Here is a 15,329-nt window from a genome sequence, read left to right as displayed (position 1 = left end):
CTCTCTGCCTCTCCTCCATAAATAGGCTCAGACTGCTGCATGACACAAGGCTCCCCAAACAAATGATGCCAGTGAAACATTTCAAAACATGCGTTTGACTGTTGCCATGGATTGAGGACTAACCTTTCTCTTCTGTAAAAGTAAGTTTTCTTTGTATAACTTGTTTCTTTGTAGTAATAGTCTGTGTATAAGTAAAAAAAAAAGTGAACTTTTAATTATTCTTGTGTAATGCTAATATTACTATACCTTCATACTGTTGCAAAGTTTGAAATATCAACTAAAGTTATGTTAAATAAAACCATCTCTAGTTTAATAATTATGGATAGTGCATGGTGAGTAAAATGTTTTTCATAATGTGGAAACCTTTCTCAGATATATAAGGACATCGCAGTCAGCCAATCACAGATGGCGCCCCGTTTTGCCGTTTCCGCCCCAGGGGAGCTCACCCATTGGTGGAGCCAGCTGAGGTTCCGCCTACAGAATAAAAAAGGGTGGATTGAAATGCTGGATGAAACCTTCTTGCTTCAGAGCAGACAGTGAGAGCTTCTAATTGGTCCAACACCACAACAGCTTGTTCAAACACGAGCTACTGTTCAATTGAATTGGTCCGCAGTGAAATCTGTTGTTGCCTGATAAAGTCACAAGTCACTCATCTTGTGTCGTCCTCACAGGATAAAAGACATTCCTCTCTTCGATGCGGCTAAGGAGAATGATGTGGGTTGTATCAAGAAGCTTCTGAGCTGTGCTTCCACCAATATCTTTGAGAGAGGTCCGCCATTCTTCTGAAGATTTTTTTCTTTGTGATTATCACTCGCTTCTGTGCTAAAATTCTCTCCCCTGTGTGTGTGTGTGTGTGTGTGTGTGTGTGTGTGTGTGTGTGTGCGTGTGTTTGCGTGTGCGCGTGTGTGTGTGTGTGTGTGCGTGTGTGCGTGCGTGTGTGTGTGTGTAGGTGCCCTGGGGGAGACAGCCCTGCATGTGTCAGTAATGGCAGAAAATGTGGAGGCTGCGATCTGTCTGATGGAGGCAGCTCCTGAACTCATCAACGAGCCCATGACCTCTGATCTCTTCCATGGTGTGTAAGAACACACACGCGTGCACACACACACACACACACACACACATACACAGACACAGATAGATAGAGATAGTCTGGTAGAGACATTCCCAAATCAAACATTTCCCTCCCTTTTTTTCTCTCTCTCTTTCTCTCTCTCTCTATGTCTCTCTCTCTCTCTCTCTCTCTGTATGTCTCAGGTTTGACTCCTCTACACATCGCTGTCATGAATCAGAATCTCAACCTGGTCCGTGACATGATTGCCAGAGGGGCTGATGTCTCCACTCAGAGGGTCACAGGAACATATTTCAGGAAAAGGAGAGGAGGCCTCCTGTACTATGGTGTGTGTATCTATGTGTGTCTATGTGTGTGTGTCTATGTGTGTGTGTGTGTGTGTCTATGTGTGTGTGGGTCTATGTGTGTGTGCGCTTGTATTGGGAACGATTAGGAATATGTGCCTGGGTGGTACATTGGGAGGAAGTGCTACTTGTAACATGACCATATTTGGACTCCAGGCGAGCACGTCTTGTCGTTCGCCGCGTGCGTGGCTAACTTGGACATCATGACGATGCTGATCAGCGCCGGAGCTAACACGAGGGCCCAGGACTGCCGAGGTACGAACCAACACTCTCCTCCCCCCAGTGGGGAAAATGCGCTATCAACTTTGGGGGGGACAATTATATGACATTTTCTCAGGAGCAAATTCCTGAGGGGGACACCAAAATGACTGCTGCAACACAGCACATTAAAAAAGTGCTGAAAATTGAACCGGCAACCATCTGATTAATAGCCTGATTCCCTAACCGCTCAGCCATTTGACCCCCCATGTTTACATCCCCTTTATCCTCCCTCATCTCATCTCATCCCTCCATCTCTTCTCCTAAAGGCAACACCATCCTCCATATCCTGGTCTTACAGCCTACTAAGACGATAGCATGCCAGGCAGTGGACCTGCTCTTGACCCAGGATGGCGAACTGGACCAGCCTGTGCCATTGGACATGGTGCCCAACTACCGTGGCATCACGCCCTTCAAACTGGCTGCCAAGAAGGGAAACATTGCAGTAAGGGCATACTAGGGCACGACATGGGAGAAGCATGTTTCATATGGAGACTCTGACAGAGATGAGAAGTTACAAACTACTAATACTTTGTAACTGTACTTAAGTAGGTTTTTCTACTTTTTCTTTTTAACTTCTCTCTCATCTCCACTCCTTTCACTGTGTGTGAAAAAAAAAAGGTTTCAAAAAAGTGCACAATAGTTGCACAAATTAAAATACTAAAAAGTTTCGAAAGGTTGAAAAAATATTTGTACAGGTAGTAGTAATAGCTAATTGTTACTAAAGTATATGTCAGAGCTCCTACTTCTTTACTTTACCTGGAGTGAAAAAGTGTAGTCAGCACATTAACTTTTACCAGAGTCCTTTTAAACATCAGTATCTGTACTTCTACTTGAGTGAACGATGTGTGTAAATTCTGTGTGCCATCTCTAAAGAATGGTTTCTGCTTCCTCTGTTATTGTCTGACCGTCTGTACTTTTGTCTCAGTTCTTCCAGCACCTGGTCAACAGGAGGCGAGTGGTCCAGTGGAGTCTAGGGCCCCTGACCTCAAGCATCTATGACCTGACAGAGATCGACTCCTGGGCAGACCACCACTCGGTGCTGGAACTCATCGTAGGAAGCCAGATAAGAGAGGTAGGCCGCAACTGAAACCTGTGAAAAAACTGAGTTTAAACTATATTTGATATGTAAATGTAAATATCGGAGGACATTCTGCAGGGTCACACGGTCAACTCAGTTTCCTCCTTCCTTCCTTCCTTCCTTCCATCTTCCAGGCCAGGGCAATACTAGAGATGACTCCCATCAGGCAGCTAGTCAGTCTTAAGTGGAACCTCTATGGAAAACACTACTTTAGGTAATCACGCACAAACACATGCAAGTACACACACACACACACCCTTCTTTAGGTCACCTCCAAGTCATGTTGTGAACGATGTAACTGTTGGGTTCATTATTAACATGTCCGGTTGTTGTGGTTGTGAACAGGTTTTTGCTGATGATCTACCTCCTCTACATCTCAACATTCACTCTCTGCTGCATGTATCGCCCTCTAAAGGACGCTCCGGAGAACTACACCACTTCTGATGAAGACAATACCATAGCGGTTCAGAAAACCCTCAAGGTAGGGGAAAACAGCGTGTATGTATGTATGTGTGTGCCTATCCAACAGACATGATGATGACCCTGTCGGTCAGTGGTTGATCTCTACGATGTCCCGTCTGTTCCCGCCCCTCAGGAAAGCTATGTGACCTATGAGGACAGGCTCCGCCTAGTGGGAGAGATTATCAGTATCCTGGGGGCCATGGCTATTCTGCTCCTGGAGGTCAGTAGAAGAAGAAGAAGCACAGTCTAATGTGCATACTGTCCATACTCTCTGTCTATATGACACATTCTGTCCATACTCTCTGTCTATATGACACATTCTGTCCATACTCTCTGTCTATATGACACATTCTGTCCATACTCTCTGTCTATATGACACATTCTGTCCATACTCTCTGTCTATATGACACATACTGTCCATACTCTCTGTCTATATGACACATTCTGTCCATACTCTCTGTCTATATGACACATACTGTCCATACTCTCTGTCAATATGACACATACTGTCCATACTCTGTCAATATGACACATACAGCTAGAGATGGTAGAATTGCGTAGCGGATCTAAATCTGCATGTCTGCTAATCCCACAGATTCCAGATATCCTGAGAGTCGGGGCCAAGCGGTACTTTGGACAGACAGCTCTTGGGGGCCCCTTCCATGTCATCCTGTAAGTTAGCACTTAAATACCTTTGACATGACAAGACAACCTGACTTAATGCTGTTGGGTAACTGACTGGTTGTGTGTGTGTGTGTGTGTGCCCGTGTGTGTGTGTGTGAGCAGCATCAGCTACGCCAGCTTGGTGGTGTTGCTGTGTGTGTTCAGGACTAGCGGGTTGGAGGGTGAGGGTGTGCTCATGGCCGTGTGTCTGGTGCTTGGCTGGAGCAACATCATGTTCTTCGCTCGCGGCTTCCAGATGCTAGGTCCGTACGTCATCATGATACAGAAGGTAAAGACTTAGTCCCATTCCAAGTTGCCAATTGTCAATGGTGGGTAAGCACCACTTATGTGAATGCCATTATTAACTTATTATGAATGCCGGTTGTGTGAGTATATATTGTTGTTCTGTATAAGGCTGTTGTTTAAATACCAGAGGAGAGTATATATAGCACATATATTTAGAACCAGTCAGTGGAACTTATTCACGCTTCTGCACATTCACTGTGTGGTTACAGATGTTTGTTCACACGTCACTATTTTCACTCTCAGGCTGAAGTGTTGATCTCTCATTTTCTTCCAGATCATATTCGGAGACCTGACCAAGTTTATGTGGCTGATATTTATCGTCCTGATAGGCTATTCCACCGGTGAGCATATCCCGTCTCACGTATTCAATCGAAGAAGGCATATGGCTTTGTTGAAATCTCCATTTCCTCAACTAACAAAACGGTTTTCTTTTTTCTCTGTGTCTCAGCAATGTGGATGGTGTACATGACCCAGCTTCCAGGCTCCCTGCCAGCATACAAGTCCTTCCCCATCACCCTGTTCTCCCTGTTTGAGCTCAGCGTGGGCCTGATCGACCTGCCAGTGGACCACACCATCTACACGCCCCCTATCGTCCACGTGCTGCACTGCACCTTCTCTGTGGTCTCCTACATCTTACTGCTCAACCTGCTCATCGCCATGATGAGTGACACTCACTGGAGGGTGGCCCAGGAGAGAGATGAGCTCTGGAGGACTCAGGTACACACACTAACACACATTCAGGTCCCTCTGGAGGACTCAGGTACACACACTAACACACATTCAGGTCCCTCTGGAGGACTCAGGTACACACACTAACACACATTCAGGTCCCTCTGGAGGACTCAGGTACACACACTAACACACATTCAGGTCCCTCTGGAGGACTCAGGTACACACACTAACACACATTCAGGTCCCTCTGGAGGACTCAGGTACACACACTAACACACATTCAGGTCCCTCTGGAGGACTCAGGTACACACACTAACACACATTCAGGTCCCTCTGGAGGACTCAGGTACACACACTAACACACATTCAGGTCCCTCTGGAGGACTCAGGTACACACACTAACACACATTCAGGTCCCTCTGGAGGACTCAGGTACACACACTAACACACATTCAGGTCCCTCTGGAGGACTCAGGTACACACACTAACACACATTCAGGTCCCTCTGGAGGACTCAGGTACACACACTAACACACATTCAGGTCCCTCTGGAGGACTCAGGTACACACACTAACACACATTCAGGTCCCTCTGGAGGACTCAGGTACACACACTAACACACATTCAGGTCCCTCTGGAGGACTCAGGTACACACACTAACACACATTCAGGTCCCTCTGGAGGACTCAGGTACACACACTAACACACATTCAGGTCCCTCTGGAGGACTCAGGTACACACACTAACACACATTCAGGTCCCTCTGGAGGACTCAGGTACACACACTAACACACATTCAGGTCCCTCTGGAGGACTCAGGTACACACACTAACACACATTCAGGTCCCTCTGGAGGACTCAGGTACACACACTAACACACATTCAGGTCCCTCTGGAGGACTCAGGTACACACACTAACACACATTCAGGTCCCTCTGGAGGACTCAGGTACACACACTAACACACATTCAGGTCCCTCTGGAGGACTCAGGTACACACACTAACACACATTCAGGTCCCTCTGGAGGACTCAGGTACACACACTAACACACATTCAGGTCCCTCTGGAGGACTCAGGTACACACACTAACACACATTCAGGTCCCTCTGGAGGACTCAGGTACACACACTAACACACATTCAGGTCCCTCTGGAGGACTCAGGTACACACACTAACACACATTCAGGTCCCTCTGGAGGACTCAGGTACACACACTAACACACATTCAGGTCCCTCTGGAGGACTCAGGTACACACACTAACACACATTCAGGTCCCTCTGGAGGACTCAGGTACACACACTAACACACATTCAGGTCCCTCTGGAGGACTCAGGTACACACACTAACACACATTCAGGTCCCTCTGGAGGACTCAGGTACACACACTAACACACATTCAGGTCCCTCTGGAGGACTCAGGTACACACACTAACACACATTCAGGTCCCTCTGGAGGACTCAGGTACACACACTAACACACATTCAGGTCCCTCTGGAGGACTCAGGTACACACACTAACACACATTCAGGTCCCTCTGGAGGACTCAGGTACACACACTAACACACATGCACGGAATGTAGCATCACTGGTGTAGCTAGGTAGTACACGATTCCACCTGGTCTGGTCTCTAGTGTGTGATTCCACCTGGTCTGGTCTCTAGTGTGTGATTCCACCTGGTCTGGTCTCTAGTGTGTGATTCCACCTGGTCTGGTCTCTAGTGTGTGATTCCACCTGGTCTGGTCTCTAGTGTGTGATTCCACCTGGTCTGGTCTCTAGTGTGTGATTCCACCCTGGTCTGGTCTCTAGTGTGTGATTCCACCTGGTCTGGTCTCTAGTGTGTGATTCCACCTGGTCTGGTCTCTAGTGTGTGATTCCACCTGGTCTGGTCTCTAGTGTGTGATTCCACCCTGGTCTGGTCTCTAGTGTGTGATTCCACCTGGTCTGGTCTCTAGTGTGTGATTCCACCTGGTCTGGTCTCTAGTGTGTGATTCCACCTGGTCTGGTCTCTAGTGTGTGATTCCACCTGGTCTGGTCTCTAGTGTGTGATTCCACCTGGTCTGGTCTCTAGTGTGTGATTCCACCTGGTCTGGTCTCTAGTGTGTGATTCCACCTGGTCTGGTCTCTAGTGTGTGATTCCACCTGGTCTGGTCCTCCACAGGTGGTGGCCACCATCTTGATGCTGGAGAGACGTCTTCCCCGCTTCCTGTGGCCTCGGCTGGGGGTGTGCGGGTCGCCTTACGGCCTGGAGGAGCGGTGGTACCTCCGGTAAGACAACTCTGACACAGCAAGAACAGCTCCCTCCTCTGGTCTCACCTTCAGACAGCTCCCTGCTGTATAGCCTCACCTTCAGACAGCTCCCTGCTCTATAGACTCACCATCAGACAGCTCCCTGCTCTGACCTCACCTTCAGACAGCTCCCTGCTCTGACCTCACCTTCAGACAGCTCCCTGCTCTGACCTCACCTTCAGACAGCTCCCTGCTCTGACCTCACCTTCAGACAGCTCCCTGCTGTATAGACTCACCATCAGACAGCTCCCTGCTCTGACCTCACCTTCAGACAGCTCCCTGCTCTGACCTCACCTTCAGACAGCTCCCTGCTGTATAGCCTCACCTTCAGACAGCTCCGTGCTGTATAGCCTCACCTTCAGACAGCTCCCTGCTGTATAGCCTCACCTTCAGACAGCTCCCTGCTCTATAGACTCACTTTCAGACAGCTCCCTGCTGTATAGACTCACCATCAGACAGCTCCCTGCTCTGACCTCACCTTCAGACAGCTCCCTGCTCTGACCTCACCTTCAGACAGCTCCCTGCTGTATAGCCTCACCTTCAGACAGCTCCCTGCTGTATAGCCTCACCATCCAGACAGCTCCCTCCTCTGACCTCACCTTCAGACAGCTCCCTGCTCTATAGACTCACCATCAGACAGCTCCCTCCTCCAGCCTCACCTTCAGACAGCTCCCTGCTCTGACCTCACCTTCAGACAGCTCCCTGCTCTGACCTCACCTTCAGACAGCTCCCTGCTCTGACCTCACCTTCAGACAGCTCCCTGCTCTAGCCGCAACTTCAAGTGCTGAAGCGTCTCCCGTCTGCTCCGCAGGGTCGAAGATCGAAACAACCCGTTGGTTCAGAAGATGCGTCGCTACATGAGCGCGTTCTCCAAGGACGACGAAGCCAGCAAAGAGGAGGCGGCTAAGGAGGCCGACAAGGCCAAAGAAACAAGCAGAGCAGTCAGACCACCCAAGTTCAGAGGCATCCTCAGTCCGAACAGAAGGTTAACCGGCTGGGAGATCATCCGGAACAGTGCTTTGGGTTTGGAGCCAGACCCAGAGGAACATGAAGAGGCGCAGGAAGTCAAGTATGTTTGAGAAAAGGTTAACTGTATATTGGAAATATATACATGTGGTGCAATCATTTCATGCAGTATTATGTAGCAAGAGATTATATTTCAGTAAATGTAGCTGAGGCTGAGAGTGTGAATATAGTAACGATGAGATACTAACAAGGACTATGACCTGTATGATTTCAAGTAAACATTTTAACAAAATAAAGTGTAAATCAAAACACCATCTTTATTTATTTAGTTACTATGAACACCATACAAAATGATTGAATATTTATATTAAAAAATCTAAAAGTTCTATGCCAGAAAGCAAAGAAATCTACATTTCAATAAAAGGTTTGATAAAACTGAGCAATAAAGTTCTATTATATTAGATTCTAATGCAGCATTTCCAGTGCACATTCTACAGTACATTATTGATAAACATTACAGCACAACCAGGCACAAAATGATTGAATTTGACACAAAATCATCACTACAATTGTGTTATTAAGACACGAGTTAAAACATCCATTTTCTCATTATTGATTTAAAACCTGTAGAACAGGAGTTGAGATGATTATCAACAGTAATTAGTAAGTTGGTCAAAGTCAGGACCACGTAATGCCCTGTGCCCCTACTGGACAAGGCGTGAAGCAGGGGTCAGGGGTCAGGGGTCAGGGGTCAGGCAGGTGGGCTAGGCCAGGGCTGCTGGGAAGGTCAGGGGTCTCCTTCGGGTCTGGCAGATGTAAGCACTGCTGTAGAAACACGGTGAGGCATTCCAGCTCTGATTGGTCGACTTGTTGCCAAGCAGCAAGCCACAGTCATCTACCGGGGCACCTTCTCTCCAGTAACTGTCAACCAGAGAAGAAGAAAAGAAGAATCTCGATACTGTTCAGGGCCTAAGTCAAGCTATCAGGGGTGGGAGAGAAGTGATATCTACAAACCAATAAAGTACAGTGTAATATACGGTAGAAGCTTACAATGTCTGGGTGTTTGTGTGTGTGTGCATGTGTGTTGTCTGTTCTCACACCTCTTTGTCAACGCAGCGCCGGTAATCCAGGTCCACTGGTCGGCCTTGTACCTCAGACCAATCCAGTATAAAAGGTTCCCCTCCTTGGTTAGAAAGTTCTGGAAGAGGACAGTCCTTTCAAAACTCCTTATTCCTGCTGTTTTGACTATTATACGATAACCATGGCATTGGTTCCTTTAAAGGTCACAACAAAAACAGACAAGAGAGAGAATGTGGAGAGAGAGAGAGAGAGAGAATGTGAAGAGAGAGAGATGGGGAGAGAGAGAGAATGTGGAGAGAGAGAGAATGTGGAGAGGAGAGTGAGAATGTGGAGAGAGAGAGAGAGAGAGAGAGAGAGAGAGAGAGAGAGAGAGAGAGAGAGAGAGAGAGAGAGAGGGTGAGAGAGAGAGAGAGAGAGAGAGAGAGAGAGAGAGAGAATGTGGTAAGAGAGAGAATGTGGAGAGATGAAGTGAGGTAGGGAGGTGTGTTGACTGTTGCACCTGCACTCTGTCGTTGGTTATGACAGCCAGATCCCCTCCTCTGGCCCTGCAGTACTTCCTGCTGTCCTCCCAGCTCTGACGCTCCTTGGACAGGAAGAAGCACGAGTCCTCAAAGAGCAGCCAGCCCTCCGCACATGGCTGGCAGGGTGAACCTGTGCATGAAGTACGGGGTCACACAACACAGTACAAAAACGTCCTCTCCTAATTGACACAAAATGTCGGGCACAAAATTATATTGAAAATACAGTCATTCAAAAACGATTGAATTTAATATTCAAATAATTAAATTGTTTGTCTTTATTTGGAGACGCAACAGATGTTGTGCTCGCGACACTCATGTCTGTAGTCTAACACGGAGACACGCACTCACTTGGGGTTCCAAACTGTGGATGTTGGGCTTTGCATTTCTGAAGACTGCACATCGGAGGAGACTGGCGCGTTTCCTCTACTTTCACCACTGCCTCGTCTGTCCCATCTCTCTCTCTTTCTGGGCAGACCAGAGCCTCCGTTGGCACTAGAAAATCAAACAGGGTGGTGTAGGATGGCAGAGAATGACGCAGTCTGAACATGCACGGGCACCAGTACCGAAATGCATACCCCCTATCAGCTTACAGTGAAGTAGCCTGTTATAAACAATGTTTTTTTTTACATCTTTTTATCAATAACATTTTCAATTTTGGCTAAAAACGTTTTTTAAGTTGACAATTAAGTTTGCAATGTTGTTTCTTGTAGGGCAGTGTTTTCCATAGCCCGTTTTTTACTTACATTTCACGCACAGGATAATGACGACAAACAGCAAAACGAGGCATATTAAGGACAGAAGGAAACACAGCGCGCGGTACAGACGCAGTTTTCTTTGGATCTGAAGGTCTGTCGAGATGGAAAGAAGAAACGTTACGCTAATAGTAGACCGGTTGACAAGCTATAATCCACAACATCGACACAGCACCGCCATACCTGGCTTTTCCTTTAACTCAACCGATAAATTCGTCACTTCGCCAAAACATTTAGTCTCATCCGATGACTTTATGTCAGCGTCGTAATTACGACAAAATTTGATATACATGGCGGATATCCCTGTCCCAAGTAGCTACGCCGTAGGGTGTTTCTGTAAATGCAACTCCCGTCTAATGTGTGCCAGACGTTTGGGATTTGGGACACCCAAGTCCCTCTCCCTAGCAACTTGCCTTTCTTAGATTTATAATTAATTAATGTAATACAATACTTGGTCTGTCCCACGATTCTCTCTCTCTCTCTCTCTCTCTCTCTCTCTCTCTCTCTCTCTCTCTCTCTCTCTCTCTCTCTCTCTCTCTCTCTCTCTCTCTCTCTCTCTCTCTCTCTCTCTCTCTCTCTCTCTCTCTCTCTCTCTCTCTCTCTCTCTCTCTCTCACACACACCCATTTACAACCCCACGCACAAACACACGTTTATTCTCATTTGAGATAACTACAGACCTTGGAAAGCCGTATAAACAGTCCGTTCCTGTTAGTATGGCAACAACAGATAACAGCAATTTGAGACTACATTGCTACAGCAATTATTTATGAAAAAAGGAACAGAGTGAATGGTGTTTATGCTGTGTTGTTTCACAGACACTCTTCAATCTCTCTGTTCCTCTTTTATTTGATTTCCATCTTGATCTTTCGTTAATGAGGGGTTACCGTGAGAAAATGCTTTCTTTATATTTTAATGTTTAAAATGCATAAGCCTACTGGACTTAAAGTGAATAGTGGATGGTAATAGCAGATTGTGTCATTAAAACAACGTAAAATACAATCCAGTTTTAAGGTCTCATTACAACGTATACAAGCAAAATAAGGTTAAATGCGCATTTGGACACACATTGGGTTCCCTCTGAAATAAATAACACTTAAAGCCACAATTATTTAGTCCCTTAGACAACAGGTTTTCCAACTTTCAAGTAACACTGTAAAGCAATTTATTTTGTTCTGCATTCAGGCATATATGGGTATCAGGTCTGCACAGTGATCAGAATGTGGTTCAGGAGAGCTACATGTACCTGCTCCTTCTGTGGTCGAAGGCCAGACAGCCACAGAATAGATATCCTCCGTTGGTGTTTTCAGTGTATTGTAGACACAGGATTCGACTTCTTTCACTGCCAGACAGACAGGCAGACAGACAGACAGACAGACAGACAGGCAGACACGCATGCGGATGTTCAGCCAACCAGGCAGACAAAAAAAGATAACCTCTTAAATATATACACAACTATTTAAACAACTTGAAGAGCGGTATGACAATGACTAAAGATTATTGTAAAGGCCTTGTATGACACAGGTCATCACACTTCACCTTCAACATCCAGCATTTGTCTTTTTTCCTCCTCCTCCACCACCTCCTCCACCACTCGATCCTCCGCTGGGGTTAGGTCCTGCATCTCCATGGCTGTCCCTGTCCTTTTCCTCAGCGTATCTAACTTTCTGTTTCCCTGGAAAGCCCTTGAAGCCCATACAGCAAACTCAACCCTGCTACTTCTGTACCCGTTCGCTCACCCTCACAAATCCAGACGCTCAGAGCTGTGGTGTAGTTTGGTTGAGTTTTAATCCGTATCGGACTCGAAGGCTTTCGAAGTTTGGTTAGTTAGTATTTTGAGATGACCCAATAGCTTTGTGTCATAAACTGTGTGTCTGCATAACCAATATAAAACTGATAACTTCCTCCTGATTCTTTTCTTTTCTCTTTTCTCTCTCTTCCTCTCTGCCTCCGGCAATAATGGACATTATTTCGTCATAGTCTTTGCCTATGCGTGTCAACAAAGTATTTTTGGGGGTTGTGAATTTCTGTATGGAATTTCCCAGAAATCACGAAGAATCTGATACACAACACAAAACAAATGGAAATACATGCATTTAATTTTTTATTTTCCACAAAAGTTCATGATTTTCATTTACAAAAAAGAAATACTATTTGCATTAAATACAGATGACCGAGAGAGAAAGATGAAAATAAAGAGAGTCATCTCCCTTTTCGAATACCTTTCTTCACGAATGAAACATTGCTTTCACTGCCTCTTTTAAACTTTTACAAACTATCAACATAGGTTGGGCATTAACGGAAAAGCAGTACGCTAATTGCAAAACACTGACAAACCAAAAACCCCTTGAGAACCTTCCCTACCCAACTTATTCCCACTGCCAACTCAAAAACTAATATCATGTCTTAGAAGAAGAATAGTGGTGTAAAAATAACAAAGTGTAAGCTTCTGACTCTGACAGTCTGTCACATACTTCCTCTCTTCATCTCCTGTCTCTCTCTCTCCGTCTGACCTTCCCTCTCCTCTCAGGCACCGTAGACGCTCTCGTTACTGTAAGTCATGTACAGGAACAAGTCCTCATCGTGGTGTTCCTGGAACAGTGTTAGAAAATCAAAATGCAGTGTTAGAAATCAAAGAAAAAAAAAAGTGAACCGGTTGGTCGATAACGTAGAAAATGTTCCCTTTCGTTTGATATCGTAATAAGGGGACAAATTGTGAAGCAGAATGTTCACATGTAACTGTCGGTGGAGTACGGGATTTGTTATCTCAGATGCATCAGGGTGCGTGCGTGTGCACGTGCGTTTGTGTGTGTGTGATTACCTCATACACTGCAGAGAGAGGGGAGCTGGACGGTGGGAGGGAGTTGTTCACAAAGAAGAAGAGCGCTTCCTCTGGTCTCATGGACACACGCTGTCTGATCAGAAAACACAGCTGTCCAACTGAGGGAGGGTGAGAGAGAGGGAGACACAAACACAGAGAGATAGAGAGAGAGATAGAGAGAGAGAGAGATAGAGAGAGAGAGAGAGAGAGAGAGAGAGAGAGAGAGAGAGAGAAACAAACAAAAACAGAGAGAGGGTTAGCGTGGGGCCATCAGAACCACACCCAAACTTTTTCCTCTTGTTTCAATTTACTGTAAGAGGAACTAAAAGAGTATTTGGGTCAAGGAAGGAATAGGTCCCAACCACAAGTGCAGTCACGGTCACGGGTCAGGAATGGTTGAGACATACAGAAAGGGAAAGTAGTCCGAGATAGGAAGAAACACTGAGAATATCTCCTCTATAAATACAAAGGCCATTTCTTTCACCTGTCAAGTCGGAGGGGACAAGGTATTTCTTCTTGTCCAGGTCAGGAGCACGTGATCTGGCTGATCTCTCTACGATGATCTGAGGCGATGGATGATAGTCAGTTACTACACATGACAGGTCACCTTTAATTAATGAACCCCAGAGAATACTAAACAACAGCACATGATCACAAAGTGGTGGAGGCTCAATACCACAGGGTCAATACATTGTCTCACATCCTTCCAGATTTCTGATAAGGGATAGTGAAGGATAGTTTTATGTAGTATCAGTTTGTATGGGAGAAATAGCCAAAGCTAGCAAAAAAATGTTGTTAGTGACAGTTGTGCTTACTGGTATTTTGTCCGGATGCTTTGCTCGCACTCTGTCCCCCTCCGCTCTCCTCACCTCCAGCGGTACAGAGCGTTGGTATTGACTGCCCATCTAGGAGAGAAAACAAACATAACATGGTCAACAACCCTACGGTCAAAATGACATTGGGCTGTGCAGGACTAATAGCTAATCAGTCATTATTTCAACGCAAGTACTGCTGGTCAATAAACAACAAAAATCCATAAGGACATGATTCGAATTACGGGGGTGGAGGGTCTGACCCCCCTAATTAAGACTTGGACCCTCCCCCAAAAAAGGTCAAAACAACAGTTCGGGGGGTAGATACATTTATATATCGTTCTTACCTGTAATCGTAACCCCTCGCTCTCTGGGTAACAAGCTGACTATTTTTTTGTAGTTGTTTTTTTGTCTCTACTAAGCTATCCGAATGTACAGTCGTCAAAACAGTTGATGACGTCTGGCGCGTATACATGCTGTACCCCACGATCTAAAACTGGCACGTACATTCACAATAGCAACATAAGCGTTACATCATGAACCTATGTGGTTCTGTCGCTTAGTGTCACACTGAAGAACCTGGACCAACCATATAAAACGGTGAAAAAATACCAGATAATAGACTGGCCATCGAAAATATAGTGATCATATAAATTTAGGATGTGCCATTGTTGGCTATAGGCCTATGTGCAACCAGTCATGTCCGATCACTATCCGATCACTAGAAAGCCACGTCAGTCGAGTATCCAGCTAAAAGGGTGGGTCGCGCCTTCTCTTATATGTGAAGAAGACAACTGACAATACTTGCTAAACAAGACCATCGATACGGTGATACCCTGGTAATATGACCAAATGCAAACAACTCCGTAAATAATGTCGAGTTAGGGACGTATTAAATCAGCATGACTAAGTGGCTTGCGAAAAAGCAAGTGCTGGCGTTAGCAACAAACAGCTAGCTGCACGTTGGCTAGCTCTGAGAAAGAAGACATCAACAGAACTCAGAATGGAATACTCACCTTTGGAACACAAACGAAATCGAATAGAATGGTAAAATTCCAGTCTAATAAGCCTAACCCTCTTCGCTAACACTTCGATCACAAGGGAAATACGACGAAAAATTATTAAATTTGCACCATTAATCATAAATGGGGCTGTATTTTTAAGATGTCGACTGAACTACTTCTTCTGCACAGAAACAACAACAAACTCGGCGACGCCCAGTCGAGGACATTTC

At 45.8% G+C, this 15,329-nt stretch overlaps 3 protein-coding genes across 4 annotated transcripts; 1 reads left to right on the top strand and 2 right to left on the bottom strand.

Moving 5' to 3' along the window:
* The first annotated feature begins 55 nt into the window (after positions 1-55).
* trpv6 (transient receptor potential cation channel, subfamily V, member 6) lies at positions 56-8,390 on the top strand. Its single transcript, XM_084668808.1, has 17 exons — positions 56-140; positions 373-536; positions 672-769; positions 950-1,072; positions 1,255-1,395; positions 1,570-1,668; positions 1,941-2,116; positions 2,600-2,746; positions 2,887-2,966; positions 3,098-3,233; positions 3,348-3,434; positions 3,810-3,886; positions 4,001-4,166; positions 4,458-4,524; positions 4,632-4,900; positions 7,017-7,123; positions 7,956-8,390. Exons 2-17 carry the CDS (start codon positions 406-408, stop codon positions 8,221-8,223), a joined length of 2,172 nt encoding a protein of 723 aa, XP_084524934.1. The 5' UTR covers positions 56-140; positions 373-405; the 3' UTR covers positions 8,224-8,390.
* Positions 8,391-8,402: 12 nt separating this feature from the next.
* LOC146301537 (macrophage mannose receptor 1) lies at positions 8,403-12,426 on the bottom strand. 2 transcript variants are annotated; one of them, XM_084668810.1, is made up of 7 exons: positions 12,002-12,426; positions 11,709-11,804; positions 10,455-10,559; positions 10,060-10,203; positions 9,690-9,841; positions 9,211-9,308; positions 8,403-9,031 (listed from the first exon to the last, which is right to left on the bottom strand). In XM_084668810.1, the coding sequence occupies exons 1-7, from the start codon at positions 12,090-12,092 to the stop codon at positions 8,875-8,877; spliced, it is 843 nt and encodes a 280-aa protein (XP_084524936.1). In that variant the 5' UTR covers positions 12,093-12,426; the 3' UTR covers positions 8,403-8,874. The 2 variants fall into 2 exon arrangements, with proteins under 2 accessions (XP_084524936.1, XP_084524935.1); XM_084668809.1 differs by lacking the exons at positions 11,709-11,804; positions 12,002-12,426 and adding an exon at positions 10,647-10,940.
* A 123-nt stretch (positions 12,427-12,549) lies between these two features.
* Positions 12,550-15,302, bottom strand: LOC146301536 (gamma-aminobutyric acid receptor-associated protein-like 1). Its single transcript, XM_084668811.1, has 5 exons — positions 15,112-15,302; positions 14,099-14,188; positions 13,768-13,846; positions 13,284-13,402; positions 12,550-13,054 (listed from the first exon to the last, which is right to left on the bottom strand). The coding sequence occupies exons 2-5, from the start codon at positions 14,186-14,188 to the stop codon at positions 12,989-12,991; spliced, it is 354 nt and encodes a 117-aa protein (XP_084524937.1). The 5' UTR covers positions 15,112-15,302; the 3' UTR covers positions 12,550-12,988.
* Between the last annotated feature and the right edge of the window lie 27 nt (positions 15,303-15,329).

Source organism: Hypomesus nipponensis, chromosome 2 (genome assembly GCF_054491055.1).
Source record: "Hypomesus nipponensis isolate SF chromosome 2, ASM5449105v1, whole genome shotgun sequence".
Lineage (NCBI taxonomy): Eukaryota > Metazoa > Chordata > Actinopteri > Osmeriformes > Osmeridae > Hypomesus > Hypomesus nipponensis.
Note: the sequence above shows the minus strand (reverse complement) of the source record. Positions and strands in the feature narration are given on the sequence as shown.